A 17,373-nucleotide genomic window follows, 5' to 3' on the forward strand; every position below is an offset into this window, starting at 1 on the left:
CTGGGGAGGGACTTAGAACCCAAAATGTCAGAGTTGGGGGGAACTTCGAACACAGAATGTCAGTTCTAGAAGGAACCTTAGATGCCAGAATATCAGAGCTGGGAATGTTCTTAGAACCCAGAATGTCAGAGATGGGAGGGATCTTAGGATAGAAAATGTCAGATCTGGGAAGGGCTTAGAACCCAGAATATCAGAGCTGGAAGTACCCTTGGAACCAGAATGTCAAGAACTTGGAGGAGACCTTAAACAACATCTAATCCAACCTCTTCATTCTGCAGAGGAGTCCACTGAGGCCCAGAAAGGGCAAGGAAAATCAGACTTGGTTAAACAAATAGCCTCAATTTTAGTCTCCTCCTTAAATTTCTAGCATCAGCCCTTCTGTCTCGGACACATAATCCTAATGCAAATCTATTTTCTGTCCTAGTGATCCCTTTTGATCTCGGAAGGAACATCGCAGTCAGCAAAGCTGATAGTGAAGGTAACATCAAACCAGGGCAGAACACGTGAGACTTTAACACCATCCTTAGGGGGACGCATGACCTAGAACTGTACCTAGGAGGCGTGAGCCCAAGGTCATCCGTAACAGGCATGAGGCCCAGATCCAGCCCAAATGGGAATCTAACCGATTCTATACAAACCAAAGCTCCAAACAGATAGATACATTCATAACAACAGACAATAATGGTGATGCTGGAGATGATGATGACAGGGGCTAACATTTATAGAGCACTTAATGGTTTACAAAACAACTTACGTGCTTTATCCTATTTGACATTCAAAAAAGAGTGGAGTCAAGACAAGCATTTGTAACCACTTTATAAAGGAGAAACGGAGGCTTGGAGAGTTCAAGTGATTGACCCAAAGCCACACAGCTTGTCAGTGGCAGAAACGCTTGAATCTTTCTCTTTTTAGGCTAAGGCATTTGCCTTTCATCCCACCCCCACTCCCAAGCCAGGGGCTCTTAGATGGAGGCCCTGGGAATGACAGCACCCTGTCTCTGGGGGCTATGTGTGCCCAAAAAAGATGTCAGGAGATTTCCCTTTAGCTGAAGGTACATTTCTTTTGGGTCTTGACTTTCAGCTTCACCCAGGGAGGCTATGGCTTTTAGGGATGAGCACAGAGAATATTTCAAGGTGGAGTATGGCCCCAAGAGCCTGAGTATAACAGTTTTCTGGAGTTTCTAGAAGAAAGACTTTCTTTCCCATCTAGTTATTGAAACAGTGATAGAAGAAGCACAGCCCAACTTGATTAAAAAAAAAAGGCAGTGTGGCATGATGGATAGAATATACCTCTAAGCCAGGAAGATCTGGATTCAGATCCCACCTCTAATATCCTTGTGATTTGGGCAAATCATGTAACCTCTCACTATTCTAGGCACTCTACAACTATAATATGCAGAGAAAGGTCCAACTTAGATTGGTTCAGGGAGTTTCTTTACCCAGAAGTTTCCTAGACCAAAAACAAACAAATAAATAAATAAATCAGCACTGGACCAACAAATAGATGCAGATCCCTAGTCATAAATTCCCAATTGTCTGCAGATGATTTGTTATCCCAGGCTAGCTTCCCCTAGAAAGCAGCAAACTCATGGGCCTCCTGCTACTGTTAGAGCACTTGTTAATTACTTACAAATAGATGAGACACTGGAGACCCAAAGATGAAAACGAAAAAGGATCCTGCTTTCAAGGAGCTTATATTCTCTTCAGGGAGAAACTCTCAGGGGGAGTTTTACTGCTGGAAGGGACCAGAGAACCTAAAATGCCCAAATTGGGAGGGACCTCAGAACAGAAAACAGTAGAATTTGAAGGAAACTTAGAGCACAGAATATTAGAAATAAAAGGGACCTCAAAATATAAAATATCAAAGTTGGAAGGACCTCAGACTAGAGAACATTAGAACTCAGAGAATCTTAGAACACAGAATATTAGAGGTGAAAGGAGCTTCAAAACACAGAATTTCAAAGCTGGGAAGATCTCTAAAACATGGAATTTTAGACTAGATAGGATATTGAACATAGAATATCAGTGCTGAAGGAATCCTTAGGACATAGACTATTTAGACTTGGAAAGAACCTTAGAACACAGAACCTAAGAGTTGGGAGGGCTTTGGGACATTGAATGTCAGAGTTAGAAGGACCCTTTGAGCACAGAATATCAAAGGTGGAAGGGCTCAGAAAAAAGCTACACTCTGCAATACAATGATCCAGGATGATTCTGAAGGACTTATGGCAAACAATGCTTCAATTTATTACATCCCAATTGTCTCCCTCCCTTCCTTTCTGCTTTCTGGAAATGGTCAGCAATTTGATCTGGATTATACATGTATTATCATATAAAATCTACTTCCATTATTGGTCATTCTTGTAAGAGACTCATATAAAACCCAAACCCCAAAATAAAATCATAAATAAAGTGAAAAATAATAGATTTAACATTTAAGACATTTTTCAACATATGTTTCAGAAAACATATGTTGAAAATTGTTATTACATGTAATTGGGAATATAAATAATCTTGTTAATAAAAAAGAAAGAACACAGACTTTTCAGAGATGGAAAAGGTCTTAGAGATCATCTAATCCAACACTTTCATTCAAAAATTTGAAGATGCCCTGCCCCCAAAAGGATGTAATAAATTGAATGATCTCCCCAGGCAGTCTACCTGATTGAATGGCCAAGACCAAAAGGTCTTGATGATGTGTTTGGGAGGATAAGAAGGAGACCTCCACTTGAAGATAGCCATCAGCCAGTCTATGTTCTCATTGCATTCCTTGTAGATTCTGTGATCATCCCTTCACCTCCAACCAATGTCCGAGCCAGTGAGACACGGCAGGCTTATGTCCTCCTGTCCTGGGATGAGCCATCCCCCCGAGGCAAAGAAGACCTGACCTACCTCCTGGAGAAGGTGAGGAAACCCTGAAGTTCCCCTCTTCGTGGTTGCCTCAACTACAATGGAGGGTTGGACCATACAATCCAGGAAGGTGACCCAAGTCTTCATCTGAGGAGTCTCAGAAAACAGAAGTCTCCTGTATCCTAAGCCTCTAAGAGTCCATCTAAGACAAGATCTCACTCTTCTGGGACAGACTGACTGAGAAATAATGTTAGCTTATATTTCTATAGAACTTTATGGTTGAAAATCATTTTTACTTTCCTGCCTGGGAAGGAAACAGTGCAAATACTATCATCCTTATTTTAGAGAAGAAAAAATTGAGGTGCAGAGAAGCTGATTGATTTGCTTACAGTCATATAGCTAGACAATTTCAAGCTCCAAGTCCAGAGTTCTTTTCTGTGCATCTGACTGAGGTTAACCCCCATAGTTCAGTAGAAACATTATTGGATCATCCACCATGCTATATTTGCATGGCCCCATCAGTCTGGAGAGTAAAGCAGGGACTGACTATCTACTTGCCTTATAGTCGGTTGTAGGCAGCGATGCTTGGGAAGCAGTAAGCTCGGAGACCCCAGTGAAGTCCCCGAGATTTGCACTCCTGGACCTGGAGAAGGGGAAAGCATATCGTTTCCGAGTACGAGCAGCAAACCAATATGGCCTGAGTGATCCTTCGAAGCCCAGTGAACCGATCACCCTTGGGGATCCACCAGGTATTGCTTGTGGGCAGAGGGAAGGAGGGCACATCCTGACTGTAGAATAGAGATTGAGAAGACAGGCCAGCTCTCCACCTCCACTGCCACCAGCCTATAGGACACAGCCCTCCTCTCCCCTTTCCATTCCTCACCTGGTGATTTCGTTTTATTGCATTCTTTTAGCGACTCTTCCTCCTCCGGCTCAAGTCCAAGTTTTCAGAGACACAAAAACCTCTGTCTCCCTAAGTTGGGACCATGTGACGGGTGACTCTGAGCTCCTGGGCTACTATATATACTCTAGAGAAGTGGGCACTTCTGACTGGCAAACTGTTAACAACAAACCCATCAAGAGTAACAAGTAAGTCCTCTCCATCTCCTTCCTTCCCAAAGTATATCACTTCCCCACTAAGGAAGCCAGGACATCGAGCTGCTGAAGCAGTGACTTTCACAGTAGTCTTCAAGATGGTACCAGCCTCTCTCGCACTCTAGAGCTGCTAGTAGTTAGCAGATAGAATCCAGGATTCTAGGAAAGAAATGGATACAGGCATCATTGACTTGGAGCAGGAAGGGGCGTTAGAGATTATCTAGTCTAACCTCATTTTATGCTCATTTCAAAAGAAAAACTGGAGCCAGGTAGCAGCTAGGTGGCTCACTGGATTAAGACTCAAGCCTAGAGCTGGAAGGTCCTGGGTTCAAATTTGGACTCAGATACTTCCTAGTAGTGTGACCCTGGGCAAGTCACTTAACCTCCATTGCCTAGCCCTTACTGCTCTTCTGCCTTGGAACCAATACACAATATTGATTCTAAAATGGAAGATAAGGGCTTAAAAAAACTGAGGCCCATTAGAATTTGTGCTAGGTTTGAGGTCATGATGATAACTGAGCTGGGATTTGAACCCATAAGAAGAATTTTGGGGCTTAGTGTTTGTTAGGCTAGCCTGTTGTATTGTTGTAAAGCTGTTTATCATGGATGAAATGAGAGACAATTAATCAGAGATAACCTCTTCACAGCAGTTCTGTGCAGCTCTGAGTAATTAGGTTCTCTCTCTCTCTCTCTTTCTCTTTCTCTCCCTCTCTCTCTCCCTTTCTTCCTCTCTCTCCTCTGTCCCTGTTTCTCCCTCCCTCCCACCCACCCCCCTCTCTCTCCTCTGCCTCTCTGTATGTGTGTGTGTGTGCAGCCCCCTTGGGAGGTTATCAATGCCCAGTTGTTTTGTGAGCTACCTAAGATTTGGTGTACCAAAAAGTACCAAAAGTTCTTGAGTAATGATGAATCCATAGCACAGGGTCAGAAATAGCTGCTTCCTTAACTTCATCTTTTCCAATCTTTTCTATCATCTTGTGTTGCTGTTATTATTATGTAGTCATTTTTTAGTCATATCCCACTCTTCAAGACCCCTTTTGGGGTTTTCTTGGCAAGGATACTAGAATGGTTTGTCCGTTCCTTCTCCAACTCATTTTACAGATAAGGAAACTGAGGCAAACAGAGTTAAATGACTTGCCCAGGATCACACAGCTAGTAAGTGTCTGAGGCCAGATTTGAATGCATGAAGATGAGTCTTTCTGATTCCAAGCCTGGTGTTCTATCCACTATGCCACCTAGCTGCCAATTGTCATATAAGAGTTTGGAATAATAGAATCTCAGAGTTAAAAGGGATCTCAGAGGTCATCTAGTCCATCCCCTGCTTCACTATGACTGAGCCTCACTTCTAAATATCCATCAAATGGAAATCCAGCCTCCAGTTGGGAGCCTTCAATGAGGTGACACTTGCTGGTCCCATTCCACTTTTTTTAATTAATTAATTCCATTCCACTTTTTGAACACCTGTTATCATGAGGAAAATTTTCCTTGCGTTGAGCCTGAATCAGTGTTTCCTTTAGGTCCAAACAAAGTAAGTCTAATTCTCCTTCCACACAATGGTCTTTCTGACATTTGAAGCCACCTATCATGTGCTCCCTGGGCGTTCTCTTCACGAGACTAAACAATCCCAGACCCTTCCAGACAGATGCTCATAAGACATTGTTTTCCATTCTCTCACTATCCTACTCACCCTCCTTTTTTTACATGTCCCAAATTGCCAACCCATGTTCTAAAATGTTTTGCTTAAAAAATGAACACAATATTCCAAATGTGGTTCGGTCAAAGTAGCGTATAGTGGGACTGTTTCCTCCCTTACTCTGGACAACAGGACTCTCAATGGAGCCTAAAATAGCATTCCACTATACCCAAATTAAATTTCAAGCCCCCAGATTCTTTTTTAAACTCTCTTCCCATCTTGTATACAAAAACCCAATATTTTAAAACTCAAGTTTAGGACCCGACATATCTCTCTAATAAACTTTGTACTATTAGGTCCAACCCATTGTTATAGCATATGGAGATCTTTTAGGATCCTGAGTCTATCATACAATGTGCTAACTAACTCTCTCAGATTTGCCTTGGAAATAAATTGAATAAACATGCCATTTGTACCACCGAGAACATTAATAACAATGTTAAGTATCCTAGAACCAAGAACAGACCTCTGGAGCAGACACTGCCAACCTCCATTGAAGTTGACATTGACACACTAAGAAATCTAGTTTCTTTGTTTTTAAACCCATATGCTTTCTGTCTTAGAATCAATATTAAGCATCATTTCCAAGGTAGAAGAATGGCAAAGGCTAGGCATTATGGTTAAATGACTTACCCAAGATCACACAACTGCGAAGTGTCTGAGGCCAGATTTGAACATGGGGCCTCCTGTCTCTAGGGCTGGCTCTCTATCCACTGAGCCATCCCCTAAGAAATCTCCTTTCAATTCCATGACCCTGTTAAAAAAGGGAATGCCAAGCGTCTGCTCTGACCCTGCTCTTGATGAAGTCATTCTGGCTTTTAGTGATTGGCACATCCCTTTCTAAATACTCACAAGTTATTCCCTTAATAACATGTTCTTGTCGTTGGCGTCCTTCTAATGCTCTTTTCGGCATCCTTAACTCTCATACCTATAGTAGGAGAACACCTCTTTCTTCTCTCTGTGTTATTCCTGGGAAGGACTAAAGAGGGAGCCTCAGAGGCACACTCACATATGTGACTTTAATCTGGCACCTTCCAGAAATTACTGTAATTCTTCCCTCCAGACCCCTCAAATATAAGTGTGTTAGAGGCCAGTCAAGGCAGGTTCTGGATAGCCAATGATTACATTTTCATGATGAGCATCTACATCTTGGAAATTACCAAAGACTATATTATCAGGGCCTAAATTAGCTTTTTTGGTTGTCTAGAATCTAGTCTTAACACTTGTATGACCCAGTGGAATTGCTTGTGAGCTCTGGGATGGGGGAGGGAAGAGGGGAGGGAGAGAAAATGAATCATGTAGCCATAGAAAAATATTTTAAAAATTTAAAACATTAATAAAGATAAATAAATTAAATATAGAATCTAGTCTTAAGAAAGGGATGGAGAAAATGTTAATAGAGATTAAGGGGCAACCAAGTGGTTGAGTGGATTGAGAGCCAGACCTAGAGACAGGAGGTCCTGGGTTCAAATCTGACCTCCAATACTTCCTATTTGTGTGACCCTGGGCAAGTCACTTAACCCCCATTGCCTATCCCTTACCAGTCTTCTGCCTTAGAACCAATACACAGTATTGATTCTAAGACAGAAGGTAAGAGTTTAAAAAAAATAATGGAGATTAAAATACAAGTACATCATGCATTTTCAGGGCTATGGTTATTTAACTTTACCTACACACCATTGCCCCCAGTTAATCTTACTGGTTTAGGCAAGTTCCCCAGCTCTGTCCTACAGCTCCCAACAGAGCATCCCTGAAGCCAAACCTAGTGTGCTGGAACTTTGAGAAGGCACACAAACTCAAAAACAGGATAATATATAAGAAAATTCTTTACCCTCAGTTCATCCCCTCTCTGTCAAGAGAGGCAGGGAGCAGGCTTCATCCCTGGTCCTTTGGAATTATGGTTAATCACTATATGAATTAGAGTTCTTAAGACTTTCAAAATTGTTTCTTCTTACAATGTTGTTATTATATAAATTATTCTGGTCCTGCTCAATTCCCTCTGCATCAATTCTTTAAAAAGCTCTTCCCAACTTTCTCTGAAATTGTACTTTTGACCATTTCTCATAACATAATAGTATTTTATTATATCCATAAAAGAAAATTTGTTCAGCCATTCTTCAGATGGAACAGCATCTCCCTAGTCTCTAATTCTTTACCAACACAGAAATAGCTGCTTTAAATATTTTTTTTTTGCACATGTAAGATTTTTTTCCTCCATCTTTGATCTTTTGGGGACTATAAACCTACTAAAGTCAAAGGGGTTTCTATCTCTTCTCATCCTTCTGATATTTGTCCAAATTTTTCCCAAAACTCTCCAAATAGTATCTACAAAAAGTATTAGTGGATATCTCCTTATTCTTTTAGTATTTCAGAGATACCAAGGCTTTCCACTCACACAAGAGACATTGGACTAGATGCTTGGAGGCTCCTTCCAGTTCTAGAGCTATCCATTATTCTAGGAACATATGAACTAGATCTTCATCTTTATTCCTTAGAATTTAGCCCTGGAAAGAGCCCTAAAACATAGAATGTTAGAGCATAGAGCTCAGAATGTCAGAGTTGGAAGAGATCTTAAAACACAATGTCAGAGCTGGGAGAGACTTTAGAACACAGAATATGAGAGCTGGGAGGGACCTTAGAATAGAGAATGTCAGAGCTGGGAGGAGTCTTAGAACACAGAATGTCAGAGCTGGGAGAGATCTTAGAACACAGAATGTCAGAGCTGGGAGAGATCTTAGAACACAAAATATCAGAGTTGGGAGGGCCCTTAGAACACAGAAGTTCAGACAAGCCTTAAAGATACATAGCTTTGAATCACAGTGGAAAGGAAGCTGGATTTGGAGTCAGAGTTCCTAGGCTAGAATCCTGTCTTTTCCACACTCTGGGAAAATCACATGGAGCTCTGTGCATCTGTGAATCTTAAAAACTACTCCGACTGTACCTTAGAAGATTTGATTAAGCTATTCCCCTACTGTAACAATGGAGATACTTGGCCTAACAAGAATCAGGAATGTATTGGGAACTTTTAAAATTACTCCACCCTACTCAGACAATGCCTTAGGGGAAGATAAAGTTGTAAACTCCTGATTGAACAATGCAAGTCCCTAACTCATACCTTATAGTAAAGCTAGAACCTTAGGCTGGGTCTATTTTTAGATCTAATACAAAAAAGGTGTTAAGTACCTATAAAGGTTAAATTAATCACAAAAATGTCAAGTAACTTACAAAAGGCAAGCTTAAAAAAGAGGTGTGATGCTATGACTCTTATTCTCCAGGCACCCCAAATGATAGTTATTACACTGAGAGTGTGCAATAGCCTGCTTATTTCCACCATGTATCTTTGGGCTATTTTCATGACTATGAGGACAGAGAAGCCCATGTTTTGTCAATCTCTAACATCTCTGGGAAAATATTGATCTAGAGGGACCCTGGGATCATTGAATGCTTGGTCCAGACTGCATCCCTCAAATCTCTCCATTTATTTTATCAGGACAAACTGGGTCCATCAATGTTGCTTTGAGACTCTGAGTATGTCCCTAAAGATCCTGAAGGTGACATATTCCTCTTACAGATTTGCAGTCCCTGGACTAAAAACAGGGAAGGAATACATGTTCTGTGTCCGGTCGGTCAGTGAAGCTGGAGTGGGAGAAAGTTCAGCAGAATCTGCCCCTGTCACAGTCAAACAGGCCATCGGTATGTCACAAGGGACTTGGGCAGCTTAACTGCCAGACTAGGTCTTGGAGCCATGGGGCAAGAGAGAAAAGATCCATTTCTGAGTCCAATGGGTGACCCTATGTGAAGATAGAGCATGGTGAGCTGGAAGGGGGTCCAGCCTATTGGGGCCCTTTCCTCTCTGGCAAATGGCAAGGAATAATCCTTGTGTCTCTCACCCCTAGCCACCCCTTCTGCCCCCTATGGTTTTGCCCTCCTGGCCTGTGGGAAGAATGACATGGTTATTGGATGGAAGCCCCCAAAACGCCGAGGAGGAGGCAAGATCCTGGGCTACTTCCTAGACCAGCATGATGAATCAGAGCCCAAATGGCAGTCGGTCAACCAGCAACCAGTGCCTACCCGAGTCTACAAGGTATTCAGTCTGAAAAACAGTCACTTGGTCAACCAGCATTCATTAAGTACCTACTATGTGCCAGGCACATAAGTGCTAAGTGCTGAAGATACAAAGAAAAGTGGCACACAGTCCCTGCCTTCAAGAAGCTCCTAATCTCAATTATTTATGCTAATGCATGTGATGGGGGTCCTCTAAAACAACAGAGAAACCAAGTCTTTCAGACTGGACTCAGGGGTATGTTTTCTGAATTGATTAGCATAAATTTGTCTCCTTTTAATTCAGCTTGATTGGACCAAAGGAAACCATCCCAAAATTAAACATTTTTATTCAAATCAAACTGCATTTATCAAGGAGCTACTATGTGTCAGGTGAGACAGGGTGTTCATAATAGATAAGAGTCAGGAAGGCAAGATCTGGTTCGAGTCTAGCCTCTGGCACACATCCTTGATGAGTGACCCTGGGTAAGTCACTTAACTTTGTGGTGACACAAGCAACTCTCTAATAGCAATTCTTCATTGATAGAGGGATCTGCCTCCAGAAGATCCCTACATTAATTAAATCACAGATCTAGTCTCTAGTTCTTCCCTTATTCCCCGTAGTAAAAAAAAAAATGGGCTAGGCACTTGAGATAGAAAGAAAAACAATCAAAACAGTCCCTGTCCTCAAAGAGCCTACACTCTGCTGGAGAGATAAAACCTGTACACAGATACATAATTGAAAATGTATACAAAGTAATATACAGAGGAATAGGAATATGGGAAAGGGCTGAGGCATAGGAGTAAACACCATCAACAAGCCATGCCGGAAGGATAAGAGAGTTGGCTGGAATCTATAAACCTTAAAAATGCTTGATGCGTATGATCTCATTATTGCTTAGTTTTTAGTTACTTCTTGACTTTAAGGATCTCTGCTGTCTACAATGTGAGTCATCTATTCACTGATGCAGATTGCAACTCATCCTTGCTTTAGTAGCTGGTATATGAAAGTTGGCAAGTTGGCTGGAAAATTCATCACTGTGGAGCCAACCTAGTCTTTGGACAACAGTCACACACTCCATTCTAGAGTCTTGTTTTTGCTAGAGAATTCAAAATACATGGAATCTCAGCTTTAGAAGGGACTTCAGAGTTCATAGAGTCTGGCACATATCAAGATAGGATCTCTTCTAGAATATTGCTGACCAATTCGGCCACTGCTTGAAGACTTTTAAGAACAGAGGATCCAATAAGTTCCGAGGCTTTCCTCCTTCAGATAGGTCTCTGTGTTATCATTTCTTCTGTGTGCCTTTTCTGTAACTTCTACCAATGCCTGCTAGCTCTGCCCAGTGTGATCAAGCAGAACAAATCTAGTTCTAGTTTTGCATGACATTCCTTAAAATTACAATCATGCCTTCTCCAGATTAAACACTGTCAGTTCCTTAGCCATCCTCATATGACATCAGCTTTTAGTTGTTCAACCATTTTTCAGTCATGTCCTACTCTTCCTCACTTCCTTTGGGGTTTTCTTGGCAAAGACATTGGAGTGTTTTGCCATTTCCTTCTCGTTTTACAGATAAGGAGTGACTTGCCCAGGGTCACACAGTTAGTAAATACCTGAAGTCAGATTTTAACGCAGGGAGATGAGCCTTCCTGATTCCAAGCCCAATATTTTACGTACTATGCTATCACCTAGCTGTGACATCATCTTACTTTCCTCCTTTGCCATCTTCATCATCTTTCTCCAGGTGCTTTCTAAGTTTTGAATGTGGTACCTAGAACTGAACATAATACAGTCTGATCAAGGCAGAGAATATTGGTACTATTGCCTCTTAATTCCTGGAAATTATGTCTCTCTTAGGACTGCTGAATATTTCATTAGTTGCTTTTACTGCTATTTTAGATTGTTTGATTCATAATGAGCTTGTAGTCCACTAAGACTCCCAGATCACCCTCCCCATGAAATTGTTATTTTGCTGTGCCCCCATCCTCTACCTATGCAGCTGAGTTTTTTAAAGTTGAGTTTTTACTTTTAAATTTTTACATTCATCCCAATAAAATCTCATTTTATTAGATTTGACCCATCATTCTGGAAGCTGTTTTGTAGAGTCATTTTCAGTTCTGTTATTTAGCACCTACTGTGTGCTAGATAGCCTCAGTCTTCTCAATAAAACCAGAGACTAAGACACCAGCTAAAATGGTGAAGGGTGAAGGTACAGTGGGTGATGGGAAGAGAGAGGAAAAGGTTGTTCCTATCAGGAATATAATTTAACCCAACTAGCATCTATTAAGTGACTATTATGTGCCAGGCACTAGGGATACAAAGACAAATAAAATAACTCTAAGAAGTTTTGAAGGAAAAATATATGTGCAAATAAGTCAATGCTAGTTATATCCAAAGACTTCTTGGGGAAATCAGGAGAGATTTCATGTATGAGGTGACCCTTGAAGAGATTCTCACTTTGAGAGGCTGATTTGAACTCCCATAAATCAATCTGCCCTCTCTTCCTTATTCTTTATTCTCCCATACCCCTTCAGTATTTCATCCCCTTCTTGCCCTCATATTTGTGTTCTATGTTGTTTTTTTCTTCCCTGAAGATCACTGACCTCCAGGAGGGACATTTTTATGAGTTCCGAGCAAGGGCAGTCAACTGGGCAGGTGTGGGTGAGCTCTCAGAGCCCAGTGACCTGTTTGAGTGTAAGGAATGGACCATGGCCCAGCCAGGTAAGGCTCTGCCTCAGCCCCACACAGGTCAAATGAAGAGGAAGCCATCAGGTCCCATCATCACTCTCTTCGGATTTCCTCTCACCGAGCTACTGCTGTCCATAGTCCTGATTCATTCATTCAATACACTTCCATTTAAGGAGCACTGGTTAGATAACTACCATGTGTAAGACACTATGGTAATCATGGGGAATACAAAGAAAAATCATAACTGCCTTTGAGGAGCTTACAATCTACTAGAAGTCAAGGTTGTAGGTCCAATCCATAGACGAACCATTATTCTTCTTCATTAATTGGCCCCAAGTACATACCATTGTATGAGAACTCATGAGCCCTAACCCAAGCTCTAAACTGAGGTCTAGATCCCAAAGCAAACCCTAACTAGACATAGACTGAAAGCTAATTCCAACAGCAGACAGTCCTAACCTGGGGGAAAGACTGATGTCTGACCCCAGCCCTAGACCAAATGAACTTCAACTAAAACCACAGGCTAATCTGAGCCAGCCCCAGCTCTCTAGGAGGAAGAAAGGGTGTGTTATTAACATTTTCGCCATCACTTTTGTCAGTCTAAACAATCAACAGAATAATAAATTAAGCCCTGTATGTTGCATTTGCAGATTTCTGATAAGTTAGTCAATAGGCTCTCAGACTGATTGATGAGCTTCAACCCTGCCCCCTGACTGAGCACTAAGCAGGTCAGAGATTGAACTCTAACCCTAGCCTCAGTCTGTTCTCTGACCCTGACCCTGGAGCCCTAACCCTGGCTACAAACTGAGCCACACCCAAGCAGCATCCTCTGGATTAGGCACTGAATATAGTGCACACATTTTGTTTAAACCCTCACTTCCTGTCTTAGCATCATTCTAAGGGAGAAGAGTGGCAAGGGCTAGGCAATTGGGATTAAGTGGTTTGCTCAGAGCCACACAACTAGGAAGGGTCTGAGGCTAGATTTGAACCCAAGTCCTTCCAACTGCAGGCCTGGTGCTCTATCCATTGTGCTACCTGGCTGCCCCAATACACACATTTTTAAAGGATCCTAACAACCATCTAAGTCCAAGTTGAGAAGGTTAGTCTTAATTCCCTCAGTGGGCCATGTTCAGTATTCTAGTGCAGCTTTCAGGCTTAGCTTAGGTTGGCTTCCCCTCCAAACAAGGCTACCTGGCTTCCCTATGTTGTTGTTCAACGAACTGGGGTCAGTGGAACAACCCAAGCCATCCCTGAGATGTTTGCTGCTACTGTCTCTTGCCTATCACAAGAGGGGAGGCAGCACAGCCGGGCAGCAGCAGCAGCTGTGGCCAAGAGCCCTAAGGAGAGCAGCAGGCGGCTTTCTGCCACCCTAGAGTTGCCTTAAAGCACGTTAAAGCAGGGAGAAGCAAAGTATTTGTAAACAAGGCAAGTGACTGTGGGAAAGAAATGAAGGAGAGAGAAGCAGGCAGGGCCCATGTCCTAGCTAAGCATTTCTGCCAGGTTGTCCCTGGGCATCATCCCTTCTCAGTGTGCTTGCAGAGAAGTAGCTGGAGGAGCAGGGAACCCTTTAGGGGCTCCTCTTATCAGGCTGATGTGCATCTTCAGTCCAGGCACATCGAAGGCAGGAGTTATCTGTGATGATACCAATTTGGACAAGCCCCCTGGAGAAAGCACAGTCTTAGGTACTCAGAGCCTGACATTCAAATACCATCACCAGCTTCAACTTCCACTCCTTGATTTCCCAAAGTCTGGCTAGTTCTGTGTCACCCCAACAAGAAGTATTGGACTTTGGCATCAGGAACACCTGAGTTCAAATTCAGCCTCAGATAATTAGCTAGCTGTGTGACTCTGGGCAAGTCACTTAACTTCTGTCTGCCTCAGTTTCCTTAGCTATAAAATGGGAATAAGAGTAGCACCCACCTCACAAGGATGTGAGAATTAAATTAAATAATTTGTGTAAAGTGTTCTATAAATGTTGTGACTACTGTTACCACTACCACTACTACTACTATTTCTACTACTACCACTACCACCACCATCGGCCCAGGTGAGTTCTCCAGTGCCAGGCAGGCACACTGATTGACTGACAAACCTCCCCTCCTTTCCCTCTTCTGCAGGACCCCCATATGATGTGAGGGCTTCTGAGGTGAGGGCCAGTTCCCTGATGCTGTACTGGGAAGCCCCCCTGTACCAGGGAGCAGGGCTCATCACCGGCTATCGGGTCAGTGTCCAAGAAGAAGGCTCAGAGACATGGAAGCCACTTGTCTCCGATCTCGTCTCAGCCACCCACCTGAGAGTGAGTACCTGTGCCCTGCTCAGAGGAGCCATGATTCCATGTTTTCCCCCAGCATATGAGACCTCATTGATGAAGTGAGAAATGGATCATTCCAAATGAGTCCCCTTAGTCCACTTGAGGTAGAGAACTTTGGTCAGAAAATGCAGAGTGTAATCTGGTTCCATGGGAGGTGCCCCCATCTCACAAGGATTCTCCTATTTGTCAATCTCATCCAGTAGATTGGAGAGATTCCCTTGATTTATTGACCCCCTGATTGACCTACTTGCTTACTCCCTACACTCATTCTACAGAGGAAGAAACAGAAGCTCGGAGAGTCAAGATGTTAGCCAATATTCTGGGCTAAAGTCCAGAATAGATCTCAAATGTCCTAACTCCCAGGTTGAGAGGTAATGACTCTCCAAGAGGAGTAGCTGCCTCTAATTGGAGGGGGAAATCTATTGCTTGCTATTCCATAGCCAACAGGAAATAATTAAAGGCAACCTGGCAGAAGACAATTGTTTCTTTGATGCTTTTCCATGACTAATGTGCAATCCCAGGAGGGCATCTCCCAGCCTGCTCCAGAGCACATTCCCAGAGGCCAGTTGGTGTGAGGTGAGGAAATATCAGTTCCGTTTAAAATGAGCATCAATAAGAAAGAATTAGGAAAATAAAGCTCCTCCCACTACCACCTCTGTCATCTGCCATTCACAGGAGGGATTTCCTAGCCAAATAAAACATTTGGAGATTATTTCTTCCTGCTTTGGATTCTCCATACTATGGAGATCAGACCAGATAAACCAGGAGTTGGCTACTAATAAGAGCTACACTTAAAAGTCGAGTGCTGGTGGTGTTCAGTCATGTCCATTGGAATTTTCTTGGAAAAGATACTGGAGTGATTTGTCATTTCCTTCTCCAGTTCATCTTACAGATAAGAAATTGAGGCAAACAGGGTGAAGTGACTTGCCCAAGGTCACATAGCTATTAAGTGTCTAAGGCCAGATTTGAACTCAGGTATTCCTGATTCCATGCCTGGCTCTCTGTCCACTGCATCACCTAGCTGCCCAAGACTCAGGTAGCTGGGGTTTTATTTTGTATACTCATACCATGATGCAGTGTCAAGGACCAGAATTTGGGAGCCAGAAATCCTGGGTTCTACCCTGGCTCTTCAGTTAATGGACTGCATGGGCTTGAATAAATCATTTAATATTTCTGGACCTCAGTTTTTCCATCTGAAAAATGAGGGAGAAAGGTGGATTATGATCTGTGAGATCCTGCTAATGCTCTTTCTCTTCTCTTAAGCCACTCCCAGTTCTGACATTCTCTTTTCTAAGACCCCTTACTACTTTTTAATAATTCTTTATTCTAAGATCTTTCCCAGCATTGATGTTCTCTATTCTAAACTCCTTCCCTATTCTATATTCTGAGGTACCTGCAAGCTCTGACATCCTATGTTCTAAGGTTCCTTCAGCTCTGACATTGTTTCTAAAGCCCTTCCTAGTTTTTATAATTCTGTGTTCTAAAATCCTTCCTAACATTGATGTTCTCTGTTTTAAGTCTCTCCCTGCTCTATGTTTTGAGGTTCTGTCTAGCACTAACATCCTATGTTCTAATGTCCCTTTCAGCTCCAACATTGTTATTGTGTATTCTATGATCCTGCCCAGCCACCAATGTTCTGAAGTCCCTCCTAGCTCTAACATTCTATATTCTAAGACCCTTCTCATCACTAACACTCTATGTTCTCATGTCCCTTTCAGATATGACATCCTATGTTCTAATGGACTTACCAGCTCAGAGATTCTATGTTCTAATATTCTGGGCTCTAAAGTCTTTCTCAGTTCTAACATTCTATATTCCAATGTCCCTTCCAGCTCTGACATTTTGCATTCTGAGGACTCTTTCGGTCCTATCTAAATAAGTTTGTGACTAAATGATTGGTCTTTGATGCCCTAATTTGGGGCAGGTAATGGCCCTCCCAGAGAGCAAGGAAGCAGGACTTTATCATTATATTCCTGTTTCCATGTTCCTTAGCCATAATATAGTGGAGTGACTGTAGTAGTTGAGGACCCTGGCAGTGCCAACCTATGGCACATCCCATTTTCATCTACTTCATTACATGATGGGCATTTCTGGGGTGGTGATTTGGTTCTCTGCCATTGGTGATGAAGTTGTCTTGGTCTCTCCAGGTTTCAGATTTGGAACCAGGAAAATGTTACAGGTTTCAGGTACAGGCTGTGAATTCAGCTGGGATAGGGCAGCCATCTTTGCCCTCTGACTCTGTACTCATGGAAGATAAACCAGGTAAAGAGCTTAGACAATAGCATATAAGGGTGGGGGTAGTCAAAACTGGAAAAACTCTATTATTTGAGACAGAAAGGTCCTGAGTTACACTGAAGCCATTGGCAATGGGCCCCCCTCTCCCTCCTATCCACTCTGTAGAGCTCTTCCCTCTCTGCTCTCTTCCCTTTTCCAAACCCCACCCCAACTACCATACCACTTCATTATTTTCCCTTTGCCTTCTCCTTCTACATTTCACTTTTCCCCTCCATATTCACTTTGGAAATTATTTATCTGCAGCCCATGTTTAGACCCAGTCTGTCATCCCCTTCTCTCCCATTCCTCTAAGTCCTACTCTTGGCCTCAGTTTCCTCATCTATAAAAAGAGTTGGATTAGCTGACCTCGAAGGTTCTTTGAAGCTCTAAATCCATGAAACTATTATCTTTTTCTATATTCTAA

General features: G+C 42.5%; 1 protein-coding gene across 2 annotated transcripts in view; it reads left to right on the plus strand.

The window, feature by feature from the left end:
- MYOM3 (myomesin 3) overlaps positions 1-17,373 on the plus strand; it is an 87,386-nt gene that overhangs the window by 36,717 nt on the left and 33,296 nt on the right. For both annotated transcript variants that reach the window (XM_016422088.2, XM_056795569.1), the window contains 9 exons: positions 425-478; positions 2,776-2,903; positions 3,415-3,598; positions 3,764-3,938; positions 9,206-9,327; positions 9,531-9,718; positions 12,271-12,397; positions 14,482-14,660; positions 16,823-16,937. In XM_016422088.2, coding sequence (XP_016277574.2) covers positions 425-478; positions 2,776-2,903; positions 3,415-3,598; positions 3,764-3,938; positions 9,206-9,327; positions 9,531-9,718; positions 12,271-12,397; positions 14,482-14,660; positions 16,823-16,937 — 1,272 coding nt within the window. The remainder of the gene's footprint in view (positions 1-424; positions 479-2,775; positions 2,904-3,414; positions 3,599-3,763; positions 3,939-9,205; positions 9,328-9,530; positions 9,719-12,270; positions 12,398-14,481; positions 14,661-16,822; positions 16,938-17,373) is intronic.

This window comes from Monodelphis domestica, chromosome 4, assembly GCF_027887165.1.
Source record: "Monodelphis domestica isolate mMonDom1 chromosome 4, mMonDom1.pri, whole genome shotgun sequence".
In the NCBI taxonomy this organism is placed as follows: domain Eukaryota; kingdom Metazoa; phylum Chordata; class Mammalia; order Didelphimorphia; family Didelphidae; genus Monodelphis; species Monodelphis domestica.